The 24,729-nt window shown below is 47.6% G+C and overlaps 1 protein-coding gene and 1 long non-coding RNA gene across 3 annotated transcripts; both read right to left on the bottom strand.

Annotated features, from left to right (window-relative positions):
* Positions 1–329: 329 nt before the first annotated feature.
* rida (reactive intermediate imine deaminase A homolog) lies at positions 330–13,186 on the bottom strand. Its single transcript, XM_052469002.1, has 6 exons — positions 13,016–13,186; positions 9,513–9,618; positions 8,514–8,568; positions 8,296–8,364; positions 3,060–3,115; positions 330–655 (listed from the first exon to the last, which is right to left on the bottom strand). Exons 1-6 carry the CDS (start codon positions 13,078–13,080, stop codon positions 599–601), a joined length of 408 nt encoding a protein of 135 aa, XP_052324962.1. The 5' UTR covers positions 13,081–13,186; the 3' UTR covers positions 330–598.
* A 2,700-nt stretch (positions 13,187–15,886) lies between these two features.
* LOC127909089 (uncharacterized) lies at positions 15,887–22,278 on the bottom strand. Of its 2 annotated transcripts, none has more exons than XR_008069545.1 (3): positions 20,942–22,278; positions 18,058–18,116; positions 15,887–16,318 (listed from the first exon to the last, which is right to left on the bottom strand). It is a non-coding gene; the product is annotated as an uncharacterized LOC127909089 (long non-coding RNA). The 2 variants fall into 2 exon arrangements; XR_008069546.1 differs by having other exon boundaries at positions 15,887–16,174.
* Between the last annotated feature and the right edge of the window lie 2,451 nt (positions 22,279–24,729).

The raw sequence follows: 24,729 nt of genomic DNA, 5'->3' as shown, positions 1-24,729 counted from the left end.
ATTACATCATAGAGACGATGGAGCAGAGCCCATGAAGAGAAAAAGGTAGCAGAAAAAGGTACAGTAAATCTCTGTATTTTCTTGTAGTTGCAAGTCTCATTTTGGTACGTTTGACAGTTGACAAAAATAGAGAAATAAACCGACTAAAAACCAAGATCGGTAAGGCCTGTGTATGGCTTTGGGTAAGGCCTGTGTATGGCTTTGGGTAAGGCCTGTATATGGCTTTGGGTAAGGCCTGTATATATGGCTTTGGGTAAGGCCTGTATATATGGCTTTGGGTAAGGCCTGTATGTGGATTTTTGAGAGAAATAAGCTTTTTGCTTACATGGAACATTTCTGGCATCTTTTATTTCAGCTCATGAAACATGGGCCCAACACTAATATGTTGCATTTATATTTTTGTTCAGTGTACAAACAGGAACAAGTTATGACATTATATATCCTCTTCAAGGCCTTAGAATGTCTGAGCAGTGTAGTCTAAGTCTAAGAGTGGTTTGGGTTAATTTAATTAATGTTTAAACTAGGACTATTTCAAGGTTGTTAAACGTTCACTTCCAGGTTAGTTAGTTTACAGCTTGTTGATATTCTTGCCGGTTAGTCAGGACTCAGAGATGGGTCCCAGAACAGCCACAGCCTCGATCTCCACCAGACCACCCTGCAGACAGAGAGACGGAGAGAGAGACAGAGAGACAGAGAGACAGAGAGACAGAGAGAGAGATTAGAATCACCATTTGGAAGAGTATTACATCTTTAATATCAAGTAGATACATAATAAGTAGAGCTGTGTGGATATGGAGCTGACTCTGGGGAGGGTTAGAGCTGTGTGGATATGGACCTGACTCTGGGGAGGGTTAGAGCTGTGTGGATATGGAGCTGACTCTGGGGAGGGTTAGAGCTGTGTGGATATGGACCTGACTCTGGGGAGGGTTAGAGCTGTGTGGATATGGAGCTGACTCTGGGGAGGGTTAGAGCTGTGTGGATATGGAGCTGACTCTGTGGAGGGTTAGAGCTGTGTGGATATGGAGCTGACTCTGGGGAGGGTTAGAGCTGTGTGGATATGGAGCTGACTCTGGGGAGGGTTAGAGCTGTGTGGATATGGAGCTGACTCTGGGGAGGGTTAGGGTTAGCTGTGTGGATATGGAGCTGACTCTGGGGAGGGTTAGAGCTGTGTGGATATGGAGCTGACTCTGGGGAGGGTTAGAGCTGTGTGGATATGGAGCTGACTCTGGGGAGGGTTAGAGCTGTGTGGTTATGGAGCTGACTCTGGGGAGGGTTAGAGCTGGGGTGGTTAGAGCTGTGTGGTTATGGAGCTGACTCTGGGGAGGGTTAGAGCTGTGTGGTTATGGAGCTGACTCTGGGGAGGTTTAGAGCTGTGTGGATATGGAGCTGACTCTGGGGAGGTTTAGAGCTGTGTGGATATGGAGCTGACTCTGGGGAGGTTTAGAGCTGTGTGGATATGGAGCTGACTGGGGAGGGTTAGAGCTGTGTGGTTATGGAGCTGACTCTGGGGAGGGTTAGAGCTGTGTGGTTATGGAGCTGACTCTGGGGAGGGTTAGAGCTGTGTGGATATGGAGCTGACTCTGGGGAGGGTTAGAGCTGTGTGGATATGCTGCTTACTCTGGGGAGGGTTAGAGCTGTGTGGTTATGGAGCTGACTCTGGGGAGGGTTAGAGCTGTGTGGTTATGGAGCTGACTCTGGGGAGGGTTAGAGCTGTGTGGATATGGAGCTGACTCTGGGGAGGGTTAGAGCTGTGTGGACATGGAGCTGACTCTGGGGAGGGTTAGAGCTGTGTGGACATGGAGCTGACTCTGGGGAGGGTTAGAGCTGTGTGGACATGGAGCTGCCTCTGGGGAGGGTTAGAGCTGTGTGGTTATGGAGCTGACTCTGGGGAGGGTTAGAGCTGTGTGGATATGGAGCTGACTGGGGAGGGTTAGAGCTGTGTGGATATGGAGCTGACTCTGGGGAGGGTTAGAGCTGTGTGGTTATGCTGCTGACTCTGGGGAGGGTTAGAGCTGTGTGGATATGGAACTGACTCTGGGGAGGGTTAGAGCTGTGTGGTTATGGAGCTGACTCTGGGGAGGGTTAGAGCTGTGTGGTTATGGAGCTGACTCTGGGGAGGGTTAGAGCTGTGTGGTTATGGAGCTGACTCTGGGGAGGGTTAGAGCTGTGTGGATATGGAGCTGACTCTGGGGAGGGTTAGAGCTGTGTGGATATGGAGCTGACTCTGGGGAGGGTTAGAGCTGTGTGGATATGGAGCTGACTCTGGGGAGGGTTAGAGCTGTGTGAATATGGAGCTGACTCTGGGGAGGGTTAGAGCTGTGTGAATATGGAGCTGACTCTGGGGAGGGTTAGAGCTGTGTGGATATGGAGCTGACTCTGGGGAGGGTTAGAGCTGTGTGGATATGGAGCTGACTCTGGGGAGGGTTAGAGCTGTGTGGATATGGAGCTGACTCTGGGGAGGGTTAGAGCTGTGTGGATATGGAGCTGACTCTGGGGAGGGTTAGAGCTGTGTGGATATGGAGCTGACTCTGGGGAGGGTTAGAGCTGTGTGGATATGGAGCTGACTCTGGGGAGGGTTAGAGCTGTGTGGATATGGAGCTGACTCTGGGGAGGGTTAGAGCTGTGTGGATATGGAGCTGACTCTGGGGAGGGTTAGAGCTGTGTGGATATGGAGCTGACTCTGGGGAGGGTTAGAGCTGTGTGGATATGGAGCTGACTCTGGGGAGGGTTAGAGCTGTGTGAATATGGAGCTGACTCTGGGGAGGGTTAGAGCTGTGTGGATATGGAGCTGACTCTGGGGAGGGTTAGAGCTGTGTGGATATGGAGCTGACTCTGGGGAGGGTTAGAGCTGTGTGGATATGGAGCTGACTCTGGGGAGGGTTAGAGCTGTGTGAATATGGAGCTGACTCTGGGGAGGATTAGAGCTGTGTGGTTATGGAGCTGACTCTGGGGAGGGTTAGAGCTGTGTGGTTATGGAGCTGACTCTGGGGAGGGTTAGAGCTGTGTGGTTATGGAGCTGACTCTGGGGAGGGTTAGAGCTGTGTGGATATGCTGCTTACTCTGGGGAGGGCAACAACCTGGTAGGCAGCTCTGGCAGGGAAGTTTTTGCTGAAAACTGAAAGAAAAAAAGAAAGTATATTGTACATACAATTTCCCCAAATCATACTGAATTAAATTAGGCCTAATTCCAAAAATGTGTATACTGAAATTACATTTCCAAAGAAACAGGAAGTTCTAGACTCTGAATGTCAGGGAGTAGCAACAAATATACTCCTGATTCAAAACCTGGCTGAAAACCTGGCTGAAAACCTGGCTGAAAACCTGGCTGAAAACCTGGCTGAAAACCTGGCTGAACACTGGTCTAGACTCTGAATTACAAATACACACCTGACTGAAAACCTGGCTGAAAACCTGGCTGAACACTGGTCTAGACTCTGAATTACAAATACACACCTGGCTGAAAACCTGGCTGAACACTGGTCTAGACTCTGAATTACAAATACACACCTGGCTGAAAACCTGGCTGAACACTGGTCTAGACTCTGAATTACAAATACACACCTGGCTGAAAAACTGACTGAATGCTGGTCTTAGATTCTGTCTCTTTTTACCCCACTGCTTGAGAGTACTCTTGGTAGTATTCACACTAAACTAAGGTAATGGACATGAGGCGTATTCTCCAGGTCATATATTAGACCTAGTACTGTGAACTTCATGGCTGATTACAGTCGTATTGGCTGTCTGGAACCGTATGGCTACAGGCTACAGACAGGACCCAGGGAGAGGGTTGAGTTTCACAGAGCTTCCTTGTATCCTCTTACACTCCGAGTCTGACACACACCAGGGTTCAGTTCCACTGTGTATCGTGATGGGACACACACCAGGGTTCAGTTCCACTGTGTATCGTGATGGGACACACACCAGGGTTCAGTTCCACTGTGCATCGTGATGGGACACACCAGGGTTCAGTTCCACTGTGTATCGTGATGGGACACACACCAGGGTTCAATTCCACTGTGTATCGTGATGGGTCACACACCAGGGTTCAGTTCCACTGTGTATCGTGATGGGTCACACACCAGGGTTCAGTTCCACTGTGTATCGTGATGGTCACACACCAGGGTTCAGTTCCACTGTGTATCGTGATGGGACACACACCAGGGTTCAGTTCCACTGTGTATCGTGATGGGACACACACCAGGGTTCAGTTCCACTGTGTATCGTGATGGGTCACACACCAGGGTTCAGTTCCACTGTGTATCGTGATGGGTCACACACCAGGGTTCAGTTCCACTGTGTATCGTGATGGGTCACACACCAGGGTTCAGTTCCACTGTGTATCGTGATGGGACACACACCAGGGTTCAGTTCCACTGTGTATCGTGATGGGACACACACCAGGGTTCAGTTCCACTGTGTATCGTGATGGGACACACACCAGGGTTCAGTTCCACTGTGTATCGTGATGGGACACACACCAGGGTTCAGTTCCACTGTGTATCGTGATGGGACACACACCAGGGTTCAGTTCCACTGTGTATCGTGATGGGACACACACCAGGGTTCAGTTCCACTGTGTATCGGATGGGACACACACCAGGGTTCAGTTCCACTGTGTATCGTGATGGGTCACACACCAGGGTTCAGTTCCACTGTGTATCGTGCTGGGACACACACCAGGGTCAGTTCCACTGTGTATCGGATGGGACACACACCAGGGTTCAGTTCCACTGTGTATCGTGATGGGACACACCAGGGTCAGTTCCACTGTGTATCATGATGGGACACACACCAGGGTTCAGTTCCACTGTGTATCATGATGGGACACACACCAGGGTTCAGTTCCACTGTGTATCGGATGGGACACACACCAGGGTTCAGTTCCACTGTGTATCGTGATAGGACACACACCAGGGTTCAGTTCCACTGTGTATCGTGATGGGACACACACCAGGGTTCAGTTCCACTGTGTATCGTGATGGGACACACACCAGGGTTCAGTTCCACTGTGTATCGTGATGGGACACACACCAGGGTTCAGTTCCACTGTGTATCGTGATGGGACACACACCAGGGTTCAGTTCCACTGTGTATCGTGATGGGACACACACCAGGGTTCAGTTCCACTGTGTATCGTGATGGGTCACACACCAGGGTTCAGTTCCACTGTGTATCGTGATGGGTCACACACCAGGGTTCAGTTCCACTGTGTATCGTGATGGGTCACACACCAGGGTTCAGTTCCACTGTGTATCGTGATGGGACACACACCAGGGTTCAGTTCCACTGTGTATAGTGATGGGACACACACCAGGGTTCAGTTCCACTGTGTATCGTGATGGGTCACACACCAGGGTTCAGTTCCACTGTGTATCGGATGGGACACACACCAGGGTTCAGTTCCACTGTGTATCGTGATGGGACACACACCAGAGTTCAGTTCCACTGTGTATCGTGATGGGACACACACCAGGGTTCAGTTCCACTGTGTATCGTGATGGGACACACACCAGGGTTCAGTTCCACTGTGTATCGTGATGGGACACACACCAGGGTTCAGTTCCACTGTGTATCGTGATGGGACACACACCAGGGTTCAGTTCCACTGTGTATCATGATGGGACACACACCAGGGTTCAGTTCCACTGTGTATCGGATGGGACACACACCAGGGTTCAGTTCCACTGTGTATCGGATGGGACACACACCAGGGTTCAGTTCCACTGTGTATCGTGATGGGTCACACACCAGGGTTCAGTTCCACTGTGTATCGTGCTGGGACACACACCAGGGTCAGTTCCACTGTGTATCGGATGGGACACACACCAGGGTTCAGTTCCACTGTGTATCGGATGGGACACACACCAGGGTTCAGTTCCACTGTGTATCGGATGGGACACACACCAGGGTTCAGTTCCACTGTGTATCGGATGGGACACACACCAGGGTTCAGTTCCACTGTGTATCGTGATGGGACACACACCAGGGTTCAGTTCCACTGTGTATCGTGATGGGACACACACCAGGGTTCAGTTCCACTGTGTATCGTGATGGGACACACCAGGGTTCAGTTCCACTGTGTATCGTGATGGGACACACACCAGGGTCAGTTCCACTGTGTATCGTGATGGGACACACACCAGGGTTCAATTCCACTGTGTATCGTGATGACACACACACCAGGGTTCAGTTCCACTGTGTATCGTGATGGGACACACACCAGGGTTCAGTTCCACTGTGTATCGTGATGGGACACACACCAGGGTTCAGTTCCACTGTGTATCGTGATGGGACACACACCAGGGTCAGTTCCACTGTGTATCGTGATGGGACACACACCAGGGTTCAGTTCCACTGTGTATCGTGATGGGACACACACCAGGGTTCAGTTCCACTGTGTATCGTGATGGGACACACACCAGGGTCAGTTCCACTGTGTATCGTGATGGGACACACACCAGGGTCAGTTCCACTGTGTATCGTGATAGGACACACACCAGGGTTCAGTTCCACTGTGTATCGTGATGGGACACACCAAGGTTCAGTTCCACTGTGTATCGTGATGGGATACACACCAGGGTTCAGTTCCACTGTGTATCGTGATGGGACACACACCAGGGTTCAGTTCCACTGTGTATCGTGATGGGACACACACCAGGGTTCAGTTCCACTGTGTATCGTGATGGGACACACACCAGGGTTCAGTTCCACTGTGTATCGTGATGGGACACACACCAGGGTCAGTTCCACTGTGTATCGTGATGGGACACACACCAGGGTTCAGTTCCACTGTGTATCGTGATGGGACACACACCAGGGTCAGTTCCACTGTGTATCGTGATAGGACACACACCAGAGTCAGTTCCACTGTGTATCGTGATAATACCCATAGAGCTGGGGTCAGTTCCACTGTGTATCGTGATAATACCCATAGAGCTGGGGTCAGTTCCACTGTGTATCGTGATAATACCCATAGAGCTGGGGTCAGTTCCACTGTGTATCGTGATAATACCCATAGAGCTGGGGTCAGTTCCACTGTGTATCGTGATAATACCCATAGAGCTGGGGTCAGTTCCACTGTGTATCGTGATAATACCCATAGAGCTGGGGTCAGTTCCACTGTGTATCGTGATAATACCCATAGAGCTGGGGTCAGTTCCACTGTGTATCGTGATAATACCCATAGAGCTGGGGTCAGTTCCACTGTGTATCGTGATAATACCCATAGAGCTGGGGTCAGTTCCACTGTGTATCGTGATAATACCCATAGAGCTGGGGTCAGTTCCACTGTGTATCGTGATAATACCCATAGAGCTGGGGTCAGTTCCACTGTGTATCGTGATAATACCCATAGAGCTGGGGTCAGTTCCACTGTGTATCGTGATAATACCCATAGAGCTGGGGTCAGTTCCACTGTGTATCGTGATAATACCCATAGAGCTGGGGTCAGTTCCACTGTGTATCGTGATAATACCCATAGAGCTGGGGTCAGTTCCACTGTGTATCGTGATAATACCCATAGAGCTGGGGTCAGTTCCACTGTGTATCGTGATAATACCCATAGAGCTGGGGTCAGTTCCACTGTGTATCGTGATAATACCCATAGAGCTGGGGTCAGTTCCACTGTGTATCGTGATAATACCCATAGAGCTGGGGTCAGTTCCACTGTGTATCGTGATAATACCCATAGAGCTGGGGTCAGTTCCACTGTGTATCGTGATAATACCCATAGAGCTGGGGTCAGTTCCACTGTGTATCGTGATAATACCCATAGAGCTGGGGTCCCATTGTGAGTCCTTTGGACAAGGAACTATGGGAAACCTAACTTAGCAAGGCAAGGGCAGAGGTACAGCTATGCATCAATTTGAACTATAGCAATGGATGGCCAATATGTAACTGATTACCACACGTTGTACATGCAGGACACGTTGGAAGTTTGCATATATTTAGCTGTTGTCCTTTCAGACATATATGAATGTGCTACTGAAGAATGCTGGGTCTAAAGTATTCAATATTAGGCAGCTGGCACACGGAACAAGTGGCCAACAGATCCTGAGAGAAGTGCTGTTATTCAGGGGAGAGGGCGCCATCGTGTGTACAGTTGTGGACATGCAGGACAGTCTGAAGAGGTGGATTAAACTCAAACGTTCGATGCGGAACAGAGCGATAATCTCAATTGATTTCCTTGTGTGTTTTCAGCAGGAGGCGAGAGGACGTTAAGAAACAAATAAATATAATTGAGATTATCCCATAATTTGACCCTTAGCCCCTCACATTGTCAGGTCAAGCACTTACATGTCTTATAAACATCGTTGACGTTGACAAAGTCATTAATGTCTGCCAACAGCACGGTTGTCTTGACAACTGGAAGATACAAAAGTAAGGAAGTCTGTCAGATACACATTTCAGATCTCAGGTGGTATTAATCTAATCCTTTTTTGTCTTTTACAGTTAATAAACATACATGAATTATTGTTGATCTGATGATATATATTAAAAAGAGGGAGGCTTACCATTGTCATAACCACATCCAGCTGCTTTCAGGATCTCTCCCATATTGACCAGAGCCTGATGGGTGGGGTGTGGGGGAGGAGGTGGGGGTGGGGGGGAGTATGATATAAGAATTCCTGACTAACATGATAAGTATATAATAATACTATATTTTTTTGACCTCTCCCCTCCACCACCATCTCTCCTCTTCTCTCTCCACCATCTCTCCCTCCCCTCCACCATCTCTCACCCGTCTGACCTGACCCCCCCTCCCTCCACCATCACTCACCTGTCTGGCCTGAGCCTGTACCCCTCCCTCCACCAGCTCTCACCTGTCTGACCTGACCCCCTCCCTCCACCAGCTCTCACCTGTCTGACCTGACCCCCCGTCCCTCCACCATCTCTCACCTGTCTGACCTGACCTCCCCTCCCTCCACCATCTCTCACCTGTCTGACCTGACCCCCCGTCCCTCCACCATCTCTCACCTGTCTGACCTGACCCCCCCGTCCCTCCACCATCTCTCACCTGTCTGGCCTGAGCCTGTACCCCTCCCTCCACCATCTCTCACCTGTCTGGCCTGAGCCTGTACCCCTCCCTCCACCAGCTCTCACCTGTCTGACCTGACCCCCTCCCTCCACCATCTCTCACCTGTCTGACCTGACCCCCCCGTCCCTCCACCATCTCTCACCTGTCTGGCCTGAGCCTGTACCCCTCCCTCCACCATCTCTCACCTGTCTGGCCTGAGCCTGTACCCCTCCCTCCACCAGCTCTCACCTGTCTGGCCTGAGCCTGTACCCCTCCCTCCACCAGCTCTCACCTGTCTGACCTGACCCCCCCTCCCTCCACCATCTCTCACCTGTCTGACCTGACCCCCCCTCCCTCCACCATCTCTCACCTGTCTGACCTGACCCCCCGTCCCTCCCTCCACCATCTCTCACCTGTCTGGCCTGAGCCTGTACCCCTCCCTCCACCATCTCTCACCTGTCTGACCTGACCCCCCCGTCCCTCCACCATCTCTCACCTGTCTGGCCTGAGCCTGTACCCCTCCCTCCACCAGCTTCCCTGAGGCCACGTCTAGCCCCAGCTGGCCGGAGATGTACATGGTCCGATCCACCACCACCGCCTGGCTGGAGCACAAACAATTGGACATAAGTCACTCTACTAGTTAGTCCACTATGTGCAACTCAACCTGTGCTAAAGTGCTAAAAAATAGCCCACGTTAACATATGTAACCTAAGAAACAAGGTTCATGAAATCAATAACTTGCTAGTGTCATGACGTGGCCCTCTTTGGGTATAGCGAGTGCCTTCCCTCTCTCTCCCTCCCTCCTACACCCAGGTTCTGTTATCTCAGGTCGTAAATTCCTGGAGGAGACTCTCTCCCTCATGCGGTATAGAGAGAGGGTTCACATTAGATCAAAGGAACTTCTATCTCACAGAACTTGAGAACTGAACAATATCCATGTTTTGGAGAATGTGTAAACGATCGGTGGAGAATCCAGCTACAACCGGTCCATTTTGTTTAGTGTTTGTGACCTCATGAGAGACAATACAGCCACATTACCACAACTCTGTTTTTAAAAGAGAGCCTCCGTTATGAGATTTGCATCTAATTATTGTATAAAATGAATGCGTAAAGATTAAACTATTTGTGTAATTATGTCATGTGATTTTAAAACTGTTTACGGGAAGAGAATCCAATTCCCTTTGGAGTTTAACTAAGTCATTGGCCCGCCCCATGAGCACAGACATCGATCTGGCATCATGGGACAGCCTTTTCTGCTGTTCCGAATATAAACCCCACCTGGAGAAGCCCACTTCAAACCGATCCTACCTCGGTCAGCTGAGGGAGCTAAGGTTTGAATAGAGACCCAAGTGTACCTCGATTACTGAGAGGGCTAAGGTTTGCATAGAGACCAAGTGTACCTCGATTACCGAGAGGGCTAAGGTTTGAATAGAGACCAAGTGTACCTCGATTACCGAGAGGGCTAAGGTTTGAATAGAGACCAAGTGTACCTCGATTACCGAGAGGGCTAAGGTTTGAATAGAGACCAAGTGTACCTCGTTTACCGAGAGGGCTAAGGTTTGAATAGAGACCAAGTGTACCTCGATTACTGAGAGGGCTAAGGTTTGAATAGAGACCAAGTGTACCTCGATTACCGAGAGGGCTAAGGTTTGAATAGAGACCAAGTGTACCTCGATTACCGAGAGGGCTAAGGTTTGAATAGAGACCAAGTGTACCTCGATTACCGAGAGTGCTAAGGTTTGAATAGAGACCATGTATTCCTCGGTCGTCTGAGGGAGCTCAGGTTGTAATGATTGTTGAATTCCTAACCAAACCATTGGCTACACTGGTGGAAATGGTTAAACTCAGACTATGGATAGCGACAGAATAAGAGCAAATCTTCGATACTAATTACTAGTCTGCAGCTAGAATTTATGTCGACCTGGAATGCGAAGACCGACAACCGCCGAAACATCTATTCTATAAGAACATTTCTGAATGGGACTCTGAAGTATCCATTCTAACCACGAAAGACTCCAGGGACTCAAAGAGAAGTTCAGATGAACTTTCCAACAGAAAGACGGACGATTTCAACAGAGATCATGACGACACACTAAGCGTAAATATATATATATTGATTGCAATTATTCCCGAATAAGTGAGTGTTCATGTGCAATAATTATTACAATTATCAACTGTGGTGTGTCTTGTCTTTCCCGGCCTTCTCAGTCCACACCCCACAAGACATGCCATCAGAGGTCTCTTCACAGTCCCCAAGTCCAGAACAGACTACGGTAGGCGCACAGTACTACATAGAGCCATGACTAAATGGAACTCTATTCCACAACTCTCCACTCCCGTAACCACTCCACTCCCGTAACCTCTCCACTCCCGTAACCTCTCCACTCCCGTAACCTCTCCACTCCCGTAACCACTCCACTCCCGTAACCACTCCCCTCCCGTAACCTCTCCACTCCCGTAACCTCTCCACTCCCGTAACCACTCCACTCCCGTAACCACTCCACTCCCGTAACCACTCCACTCCCGTAACCTCTCCACTCCCGTAACCTCTCCACTCCCGTAACCACTCCACTCCCGTAACCACTCCACTCCCGTAACCACTCCACTCCCGTAACCTCTCCACTCCCGTAACCTCTCCACTCCCGTAACCTCTCCACTCCCGTAACCTCTCCACTCCCGTAACCTCTCCACTCCCGTAACCTCTCCACTCCCGTAACCTCTCCACTCCCGTAACCTCTCCACTCCCGTAACCACTCCACTCCCGTAACCTCTCCACTCATATGGATGTGTCTGCCGTGGCTGGGATCCCCCAGGTGGTGCTACGTATTGATACGAGAAGAGGTGGGTTTGTCCTCCTACATTGAACACCTAGAGAGAAGCTGTATAAAGAGTACATCATAACTTTCATGTGCCAGTGCACGGAGACTGGAATATCAATTATCCTTAAATAACCAGATTCCTTCTAGCTATTATGTTGACCATGTTATATTCAAGTAAAAGGTGACTTCTCCTTTAGCCTGTTGTTAGGTCAACACATCGAACGTGTTATTGGATTTCCTTTGAAGTATTATGGCTGCCCTGCATAGTTTCTGTAACAGACAACCTTAACCATTAGTTAGTGGGGTGGACCTTGATCCTCTTTTTACTATCTCTGATCATGGTAACAAACTCCTCCCCCTCCTCCTTTTATTGGCTCCTGACCACAGTTGCCAACTTTTAGTAAACAACTTTTAGCTAGTCTTTTAGTAAACAACTTTTAACTAGCCTTTTAGTAAACAACTTTTACACTAGCCTTTTAGTAAACAACTTTTACACTAGCCTTTTAGTAAACAACTTTTACACTAGCCTTTCAGTAAACAACTTTTAGCTAGCCTTTTAGTAAACAACTTTTAGCTAGCCTTTTAGTAAACAACTTTTAACTAGCCTTTTAGTAAACAACTTTTAGCTAGCCTTTTAGTAAACAACTTTTAGCTAGCCTTTTAGTAAACAACTTTTAGCTAGCCTTTTAGTAAACAACTTTTAGCTAGCCTTTTAGTAAACAACTTTTAACTAGCCTTTTAGTAAACAACTTTTAGCTAGCCTTTTAGTAAACAACTTTTAGCTAGCCTTTTAGTAAACAACTTTTAACTAGCCTTTTAGTAAACAACTTTTACACTAGCCTTTAGTAACCTTAACTAGCTTTTAGGTAACAACTTTTTGGTATTTTCTTATTCTCTTATGCTGTCGTGATTATATAATTTGTTGTGTAATTGTGAAATGCAGCACTCCTATGCACAACAACCTTGGGCTCAATGGGACTCCCTGCTAAAATGAAGGTTCAAAACATAACATTGTTTCTAACCTACTTTATATAGTCACATCAGGTGTTTGATCTACTTATTCATGAGTTTATGAAACACAGTCCATAGCGATGTAGATAAGCCATGCACTAAGTTGCATTCTAAAGATTCCCCACAAAACACATTGATGAATGATTAGTAAAATATAGGTGAGGCCTACCTGTAAATCCCCTGCCTTATAGGTGCTTTAGGAGTATAAGGAAAGAGTTTCTGAACAGCAGCCATCGTGTCCAGAGTAAACTACAGTCACAGACGTCAGCTTGGGACAAAGTGAAGTGAACCGCTGTTCAGGAAAACCTTTGACTCGACAAACACTGCTGGGGCAAAGTATCTGCTGTGGCTGGCATCACGCTAGCGGCGCTACAAGCTAGGGGCGGAGGCGGCCATTTCCCTTTATACAAGGTCAAGTGCTTTGGCTGGTGGAAAAGTGCAAGAGAAATCCAAATCACTAGTGCAGGATGACTTCTATGAGTGTCCATGTGCAAGTGTACGGATTGGAGACTGGGATAACTCCCTGCCTTATCGGGGCTTTTGGAGTGTGAGGCCAATACCACCGAATAGCAGCCATCGCGTTAACATTGGCAGCCATCGCGTTAACATTGGCAGCCATCGCGTTAACATTGGCAGCCATCGCGTTAACATTGGCAGCCATCGCGTTAACATTGGCAGCCATCGCGTTAACATTGGCAGCCATCGCGTTAACATTAGCAGCCATCGCGTTAACATTAGCAGCCACCGCGTTAACATTAGCAGCCACCGCGTTAACATTAGCAGCCACCGCGTTAACATTAGCAGCCACCGCGTTAACATTAGCAGCCACCGCGTTAACATTAGCAGCCACCGCGTTAACATTAGCAGCCACCGCGTTAACATTAGCAGCCACCGCGTTAACATTAGCAGCCACCGCGTTAACATTAGCAGCCACCGTGTTAACATTAGCAGCCACCGTGTTAACATTAGCAGCCATCGTGTTAACATTAGCAGCCATCGTGTTAACATTAGCAGCCATCGTGTTAACATTAGCAGCCATCGTGTTAACATTAGCAGCCACCGTGTTAACATTAGCAGCCACCGTGTTAACATTAGCAGCCACCGTGTTAACATTAGCAGCCACCGTGTTAACATTAGCAGCCATCGTGTTAACATTAGCAGCCATCGTGTTAACATTAGCAGCCATCGTGTTAACATTAGCAGCCATCGTGTTAACATTGTCAGCCATCGTGTTAACATTGTCAGCCATCGTGTTAACATTGTCAGCCATCGTGTTAATATTAGCAGCCATCGTGTTAATATTAGCAGCCATCGTGTTAACATTAGCAGCCATCGTGTTAATATTAGCAGCCATCGTGTTAACATTGTCAGCCATCGTGTTAACATTAGCAGCCACCGTGTTAACATTGTCAGCCATCGTGTTAACATTAGCAGCCATCGTGTTAACATTGTCAGCCATCGTGTTAATATTAGCAGCCATCGTGTTAACATTAGCAGCCACCGTGTTAACATTGTCAGCCATCGTGTTAACATTAGCAGCCATCGTGTTAACATTAGCAGCCATCGTGTTAACATTAGCAGCCATCGTGTTAACATTGTCAGCCATCGTGTTAACATTAGCAGCCATCGTGTTAACATTGTCAGCCATCGTGTTAACATTAGCAGCCATCGTGTTAACATTAGCAGCCATCGTGTTAACATTGTCAGCCATCGTGTTAACATTAGCAGCCATCGTGTTAACATTAGCAGCCATCGCGTTAACATTAGCAGCCATCGTGTTAACATTAGCAGCCATCGTGTTAACATTAGCAGCCATCGTGTTAACATTAGCAGCCATCGTGTTAACATTAGCAGCCATCGTGTTAACATTGTCAGCCATCGTGTTAACATTAGCAGCCATCGTGTTAACATTAGCAGCCATCGTGTTAACATTAGCAGCCATCGTGTTAACATTGTCAGCCATCGTGTTAACATTAGCAGCCATCGTGTTAACATTAGCAGCCATCGTGTTAACATTAGCAGCCATCGTGTTAACATTGTCAGCCATCGTGTTAACATTAGCAGCCATCGTGTTAACATTAGCAGCCATCGTGTTAACATTAGCAGCCATCGTGTTAACATTAGCAGCCATCGTGTTAACATTAGCAGCCATCGTGTTAACATTAGCAGCCATCGTGTTAACATTAGCAGCCATCGTGTTAACATTGTCAGCCATCGTGTTAACATTAGCAGCCATCGTGTTAATATTAGCAGCCATCGTGTTAACATTAGCAGCCATCGTGTTAACATTGTCAGCCATCGTGTTAATATTAGCAGCCATCGTGTTAATATTAGCAGCCAATTCCATTCGTGACTTTCCACGTGTCACCTAATAAATCGCCCAAACTGTAGACACCACCACCACCACAGACCATTACAGTAACCTAATTTTTTATTTTATTTTATTTCATTTCACCTTTATTTAACCAGGTAGGCTAGTTGAGAACAAGTTCTCATTTGCAACTGCGACCTGGCCAAGATAAAGCATAGCAGTGTGAACAGACAACACAGAGTTACACATGGAGTAAACAATTAGCAAGTCAATAACACAGTAGAAAAAAATGGGCAGTCTATATACAATGTGTGCAAAAGGCATGAGGAGGTAGGCGAATAATACAATTTTGCAGATTAACACTGGAGTGATAAATGATCAGATGGGCATGTACAGGTGGAGATATTGGTGTGCAAAAGAGCAGAAAAGTAAATAAATAAAAACAGTATAAAAACAGTATGGGAATGAGGCAGGTGAAAAAGGGTGAGCTATTTACCTATAGACTATGTACAGCTGCAGCGATCGGTTAGCTGCTCGGATAGCTGATGTTTGAAGTTGGAGAGGGAGATAAAAGTCTCCAACTTCAGCGATTTTTGCAATTCGTTCCAGTCACAGGCAGCAGAGTACTGCCCAACCTGTAGACACCACAGACCATTACAGTAACCTAATACAGCCCAACCTGTAGACACCACCACCACCACAGACCATTACAGTAACCAAATACAGCCCAACCTGTAGACACCACCACAGACCATTACAGTAACCTAATACAGCCCAACCTGTAGACACCACAGACCATTACAGTAACCTAATACAGCCCAACCTGTAGACACCACCACCACCACAGACCATTACAGTAACCTAATACAGCCCAACCTGTAGACACCACCACAGACCATTACAGTAACCTAATACAGCCCAACCTGTAGACACCACCACAGACCATTACAGTAACCTAATACAGCCCAACCTGTAGACACCACCACAGACCATTACAGTAACCTAATACAGCCCAACCTGTAGACACCACAGACCATTACAGTAACCTAATACAGCCCAACCTGTAGACACCACCACCACCACAGACCATTACAGTAACCTAATACAGCCCAACCTGTAGACACCACCACAGACCATTACAGTAACCTAATACAGCCCAACCTGTAGACACCACAGACCATTACAGTAACCTAATACAGCCCAACCTGTAGACACCACCACCACCACAGACCATTACAGTAACCTAATACAGCCCAACCTGTAGACACCACAGACCATTACAGTAACCTAATACAGCCCAACCTGTAGACACCACAGACCATTACAGTAACCTAATACAGCCCAACCTGTAGACACCACCACCACAGACCATTACAGTAACCTAATACAGCCCAACCTGTAGACACCACCACCACAGACCATTACAGTAACCTAATACAGCCCAACCTGTAGACACCACCACCACAGACCATTACAATAACCTAATACAGCCCAACCTGTAGACACCACAGACCATTACAGTAACCTAATACAGCCCAACCTGTAGACACCACAGACCATTACAGTAACCTAATACAGCCCAACCTGTAGACACCACAGACCATTACAGTAACCTAATACAGCCCAACCTGTAGACACCACCACCACAGACCATTACAGTAACCTAATACAGCCCAACCTGTAGACACCACCACCACCACAGACCATTACAGTAACCTAATACAGCCCAACCTGTAGACACCACAGACCATTACAGTAACCTAATACAGCCCAACCTGTAGACACCACAGACCATTACAGTAACCTAATACAGCCCAACCTGTAGACACCACCACCACAGACCATTACAGTAACCTAATACAGCCCAACCTGTAGACACCACCACCACAGACCATTACAGTAACCTAATACAGCCCAACCTGTAGACACCACCACCACAGACCATTACAGTAACCTAATACAGCCCAACCTGTAGACACCACAGACCATTACAGTAACCTAATACAGCCCAACCTGTAGACACCACCACAGACCATTACAGTAACCTAATACAGCCCAACCTGTAGACACCACAGACCATTACAGTAACCTAATACAGCCCAACCTGTAGACACCACCACAGACCATTACAGTAACCTAATACAGCCCAACCTGTAGACACCACAGACCATTACAGTAACCTAATACAGCCCAACCTGTAGACACCACAGACCATTACAGTAACCTAATACAGCCCAACCTGTAGACACCACCACCACAGACCATTACAGTAACCAAATACAGCCCAACCTGTAGACACCACAGACCATTACAGTAACCAAATACAGCCCAACCTGTAGACACCACCACCACAGACCATTACAGTAACCAAATACAGCCCAACCTGTAGACACCACCACCACAGACCATTACAGTAACCTAATACAGCCCAACCTGTAGACACCACAGACCATTACAGTAACCTAATACAGCCCAACCTGTAGACACCACCACCACGGACCATTACAGTAACCTAATACAGCCCAACCTGTAGACACCACAGACCATTACAGTAACCTAATACAGCCCAACCTGTAGACACCACCACCACAGACCATTACAGTAACCTAATACAGCCCAACCTGTAGACACCACCAGACCATTACAGTAACCTAATACAGCCCAAACTGTAGACACCACCACCACAGACCATTACAATAACCTAATATCAGCCCAACCTGTAGACACCACAGACCATTACAGTAACCAAATACAGCCCAACCTGGACACCACCACAGACCATTACAGTAACCTAATACAGCCCAACCTGTAGACACCACAGACCATTACAGTAACCTAATACAGCCCAACCTGTAGACACCACCACCACAGACCATTACAGTAACCTAATACAGCCCAACCTGTAGACACCACCACCACCACCACCACAGACCATTACAGTAACCTAATACAGCCCAACCTGTAGACACCACCACAGACCATTACAGTAACCTAATACAGCCCAACCTGTAGACACCACCACCACAGACCATTACAGTAACCTAATACAGCCCAACCTGTAGACACCACAGACCATTACAGTAACCTAATACAGCCCAACCTGTAGACACCACCACCACAGACCATTACAGTAACCTAATACAGCCCAACCTGTAGACACCACAGACCATTACAGTAACCTAATACAGCCCAACCTGTAGACACCACAGACCATTACAGTAACCTAATACAGCCCAACCTGTAGACACCACAGACCATTACAGTAACCTAATACAGCCCAACCTGTAGACACCACCACCACAGACCATTACAGTAACCTAATACAGCCCAACCTGTAGACACCACAGACCATTACAGTAACCTAATACAGCCCAACCTGTAGACACCACCACCACCACAGACCATTACAGTAACCTAATACAGCCCAACCTGGACACCACCACCACAGACCATTACAGTAACCTAATACAGCCCAACCTGTAGACACCACAGACCATTACAGTAACCTAATACAGCCCAACCTGTAGACACCACCACCACAGACCATTACAGTAACCTAATACAGCCCAACCTGTAGACACCACAGACCATTACAGTAACCTAATACAGCCCAACCTGTAGACACCACCACCACAGACCATTACAGTAACCTAATACAGCCCAACCTGGACACCACCACCACAGACCATTACAGTAACCTAATACAGCCCAACCTGGACACCACAGACCATTACAGTAACCTAATACAGCCCAACCTGGACACCACAGACCATTACAGTAACCTAATACAGCCCAACCTGTAGACACCACAGACCATTACAGTAACCTAATACAGCCCAACCTGTAGACACCACAGACCATTACAGTAACCTAATACAGCCCAACCTGTAGACACCACCACCACCACAGACCATTACAGTAACCTAATACAGCCCAACCTGGACACCACCACCACAGACCATTACAGTAACCTAATACAGCCCAACCTGTAGACACCACAGACCATTACAGTAACCTAATACAGCCCAACCTGTAGACACCACCACCACAGACCATTACAGTAACCTAATACAGCCCAACCTGTAGACACCACCACCACCACAGACCATTACAGTAACCTAATACAGCCCAACCTGTAGACACCACAGACCATTACAGTAACCTAATACAGCCCAACCTGTAGACACCACAGACCATTACAGTAACCTAATACAGCCCAACCTGTAGACACCACAGACCATTACAGTAACCTAATACAGCCCAACCTGTAGACACCACAGACCATTACAGTAACCTAATACAGCCCAACCTGTAGACACCACCACCACCACAGACCATTACAGTAACCTAATACAGCCCAACCTGTAGACACCACCACCACCACAGACCATTACAGTAACCTAATACAGCCCAACCTGTAGACACCACCACCACAGACCATTACAGTAACCTAATACAGCCCAACCTGTAGACACCACAGACCATTACAGTAACCTAATACAGCCCAACCTGTAGACACCACAGACCATTACAGTAACCTAATACAGCCCAACCTGTAGACACCACCACCACAGACCATTACAGTAACCTAATACAGCCCAACCTGTAGACACCACAGACCATTACAGTAACCTAATACAGCCCAACCTGTAGACACCACCACCACAGACCATTACAGTAACCTAATACAGCCCAACCTGTAGACACCACAGACCATTACAGTAACCTAATACAGCCCAACCTGTAGACACCACAGACCATTACAGTAACCTAATACAGCCCAACCTGTAGACACCACCACCACAGACCATTACAGTAACCTAATACAGCCCAACCTGTAGACACCACCACAGACCATTACAGTAACCTAATACAGCCCAACCTGTAGACACCACAGACCATTACAGTAACCTAATACAGCCCAACCTGTAGACACCACAGACCATTACAGTAACCTAATACAGCCCAACCTGTAGACACCACCACCACCACAGACCATTACAGTAACCTAATACAGCCCAACCTGTAGACACCACAGACCATTACAGTAACCTAATACAGCCCAACCTGTAGACACCACAGACCATTACAGTAACCTAATACAGCCCAACCTGTAGACACCACCACCACCACAGACCATTACAGTAACCTAATACAGCCCAACCTGGACACCACCACCACAGACCATTACAGTAACCTAATACAGCCCAACCTGTAGACACCACAGACCATTACAGTAACCTAATACAGCCCAACCTGTAGACACCACCACCACAGACCATTACAGTAACCTAATACAGCCCAACCTGTAGACACCACAGACCATTACAGTAACCTAATACAGCCCAACCTGTAGACACCACCACCACAGACCATTACAGTAACCTAATACAGCCCAACCTGTAGACACCACAGACCATTACAGTAACCTAATACAGCCCAACCTGTAGACACCACAGACCATTACAGTAACCTAATACAGCCCAACCTGTAGACACCACAGACCATTACAGTAACCTACCATTACAGCCCAACCTGTAGACACCACCACCACAGACCATTACAGTAACCTAATACAGCCCAACCTGTAGACACCACAGACCATTACAGTAACCTAATACAGCCCAACCTGTAGACACCACCACCACCACACCACAGACCATTACAGTAACCTAATACAGCCCAACCTGTAGACACCACAGACCATTACAGTAACCTAATACAGCCCAACCTGTAGACACCACCACCACCACAGACCATTACAGTAACCTAATACAGCCCAACCTGGACACCACCACCACCACAGACCATTACAGTAACCTAATACAGCCCAAACTGTAGACACCACCACCACAGACCATTACAGTAACCTAATACAGCCCAACCTGTAGACACCACAGACCATTACAGTAACCTAATACAGCCCAACCTGTACACCACCACCACCACAGACCATTACAGTAACCTAATACAGCCCAACCTGTAGACACCACAGACCATTACAGTAACCTAATACAGCCCAACCTGTAGACACCACCACAGACCATTACAGTAACCTAATACAGCCCAACCTGTAGACACCACAGACCATTACAGTAACCTAATACAGCCCAACCTGTAGACACCACCACCACCACCACAGACCATTACAGTAACCTAATACAGCCCAACCTGGACACCACCACCACCACAGACCATTACAGTAACCTAATACAGCCCAACCTGTAGACACCACAGACCATTACAGTAACCTAATACAGCCCAACCTGTAGACACCACAGACCATTACAGTAACCTAATACAGCCCAACCTGTAGACACCACAGACCATTACAGTAACCTAATACAGCCCAACCTGTAGACACCACCACCACCACAGACCATTACAGTAACCTAATACAGCCCAACCTGGACACCACCACCACAGACCATTACAGTAACCTAATACAGCCCAACCTGTAGACACCACAGACCATTACAGTAACCTAATACAGCCCAACCTGTAGACACCACAGACCATTACAGTAACCTAATACAGCCCAACCTGTAGACACCACCACCACCACAGACCATTACAGTAACCTAATACAGCCCAACCTGGACACCACCACCACAGACCATTACAGTAACCTAATACAGCCCAACCTGTAGACACCACAGACCATTACAGTAACCTAATACAGCCCAACCTGGACACCACCACCACCACAGACCATTACAGTAACCTAATACAGCCCAAACTGTAGACACCACCACCACAGACCATTACAGTAACCTAATACAGCCCAACCTGTAGACACCACAGACCATTACAGTAACCTAATACAGCCCAACCTGTACACCACCACCACCACAGACCATTACAGTAACCTAATACAGCCCAACCTGTAGACACCACAGACCATTACAGTAACCTAATACAGCCCAACCTGTAGACACCACCACAGACCATTACAGTAACCTAATACAGCCCAACCTGTAGACACCACAGACCATTACAGTAACCTAATACAGCCCAACCTGTAGACACCACAGACCATTACAGTAACCTAATACAGCCCAACCTGTAGACACCACCACCACCACCACAGACCATTACAGTAACCTAATACAGCCCAACCTGTACACCACCACCACCACAGACCATTACAGTAACCTAATACAGCCCAACCTGTAGACACCACAGACCATTACAGTAACCTAATACAGCCCAACCTGTAGACACCACAGACCATTACAGTAACCTAATACAGCCCAACCTGTAGACACCACAGACCATTACAGTAACCTAATACAGCCCAACCTGGACACCACCACCACCACAGACCATTACAGTAACCTAATACAGCCCAACCTGGACACCACCACCACCACAGACCATTACAGTAACCTAATACAGCCCAACCTGTAGACACCACAGACCATTACAGTAACCTAATACAGCCCAACCTGTAGACACCACCACCACCACAGACCATTACAGTAACCTAATACAGCCCAACCTGTAGACACCACAGACCATTACAGTAACCTAATACAGCCCAACCTGTAGACACCACAGACCATTACAGTAACCTAATACAGCCCAACCTGTAGACACCACAGACCATTACAGTAACCTAATACAGCCCAACCTGTAGACACCACAGACCATTACAGTAACCTAATACAGCCCAACCTGTAGACACCACAGACCATTACAGTAACCTAATACAGCCCAACCTGTAGACACCACAGACCATTACAGTAACCTAATACAGCCCAACCTGTAGACACCACAGACCATTACAGTAACCTAATACAGCCCAACCTGTAGACACCACAGACCATTACAGTAACCTAATACAGCCCAACCTGTAGACACCACAGACCATTACAGTAACCTAATACAGCCCAACCTGTAGACACCACCACAGACCATTACAGTAACCTAATACAGCCCAACCTGTAGACACCACCACCACAGACCATTACAGTAACCTAATACAGCCCAACCTGTAGACACCACCACCACAGACCATTACAGTAACCTAATACAGCCCAACCTGTAGACACCACAGACCATTACAGTAACCAAATACAGCCCAACCTGTAGACACCACAGACCATTACAGTAACCTAATACAGCCCAACCTGTAGACACCACAGACCATTACAGTAACCTAATACAGCCCAACCTGTAGACACCACCACCACAGACCATTACAGTAACCTAATACAGCCCAACCTGTAGACACCACAGACCATTACAGTAACCTAATACAGCCCAACCTGTAGACACCACAGACCATTACAGTAACCTAATACAGCCCAACCTGTAGACACCACCACCACAGACCATTACAGTAACCTAATACAGCCCAACCTGTAGACACCACCACCACAGACCATTACAGTAACCTAATACAGCCCAACCTGTAGACACCACCACCACAGACCATTACAGTAACCTAATACAGCCCAACCTGTAGACACCACCACCACAGACCATTACAGTAACCTAATACAGCCCAACCTGTAGACACCACCACCACAGACCATTACAGTAACCTAATACAGCCCAACCTGTAGACACCACCACCACAGACCATTACAGTAACCTAATACAGCCCAACCTGTAGACACCACCACCACAGACCATTACAGTAACCTAATACAGCCCAACCTGTAGACACCACAGACCATTACAGTAACCTAATACAGCCCAACCTGTAGACACCACCACAGACCATTACAGTAACCTAATACAGCCCAACCTGTAGACACCACAGACCATTACAGTAACCTAATACAGCCCAACCTGTAGACACCACCACCACCACAGACCATTACAGTAACCTAATACAGCCCAACCTGTAGACACCACAGACCATTACAGTAACCTAATACAGCCCAACCTGTAGACACCACCACCACCACAGACCATTACAGTAACCTAATACAGCCCAACCTGTAGACACCACAGACCATTACAGTAACCTAATACAGCCCAACCTGTAGACACCACAGACCATTACAGTAACCTAATACAGCCCAACCTGTAGACACCACAGACCATTAAGCCTTGGGACACTTGAGACATGGATTGTGTATGTGTGCCATTCAGAGGGTGAATGGGCAAGACAAAAAATGTAAGTGCATTTGAACAGGGTATGGTAGCAGGTGCCCAGGGGCATTTGAGTCAACATGGGCCAACATCCCTGCTTTCGATACCTTGTACGAATGAGCAATTCCCACTACACAGAAAAATGACACATTATATAAAAAATCCAGAGACATCTGATAGGATCACAAGTCTTCCAGATCTAGTTCAATAAATCATATTTCGTAATTAACAGCTTTAGTGAAGGGACGAGACAAGGTACATCTGGCTTTAGTGAAGGGATGAGGTACATCTGGCTTTAGTGAAGGGATGAGGTACATCTGGCTTTAGTGAAGGGACGAGGCAAGGTACATCTGGCTTTAGTGAAGGGACGAGGCAAGGTACATCTGGCTTTAATGAAGGGATGAGGTACATCTGGCTTTAGTGAAAGGATGAGGCAAGGTACATCTGGCTTTAGTGAAGGGATGAGG

This window comes from Oncorhynchus keta, chromosome 19 (genome assembly GCF_023373465.1).
Source record: "Oncorhynchus keta strain PuntledgeMale-10-30-2019 chromosome 19, Oket_V2, whole genome shotgun sequence".
Classification (NCBI taxonomy): domain Eukaryota; kingdom Metazoa; phylum Chordata; class Actinopteri; order Salmoniformes; family Salmonidae; genus Oncorhynchus; species Oncorhynchus keta.
Note: the sequence above shows the minus strand (reverse complement) of the source record. Positions and strands in the feature narration are given on the sequence as shown.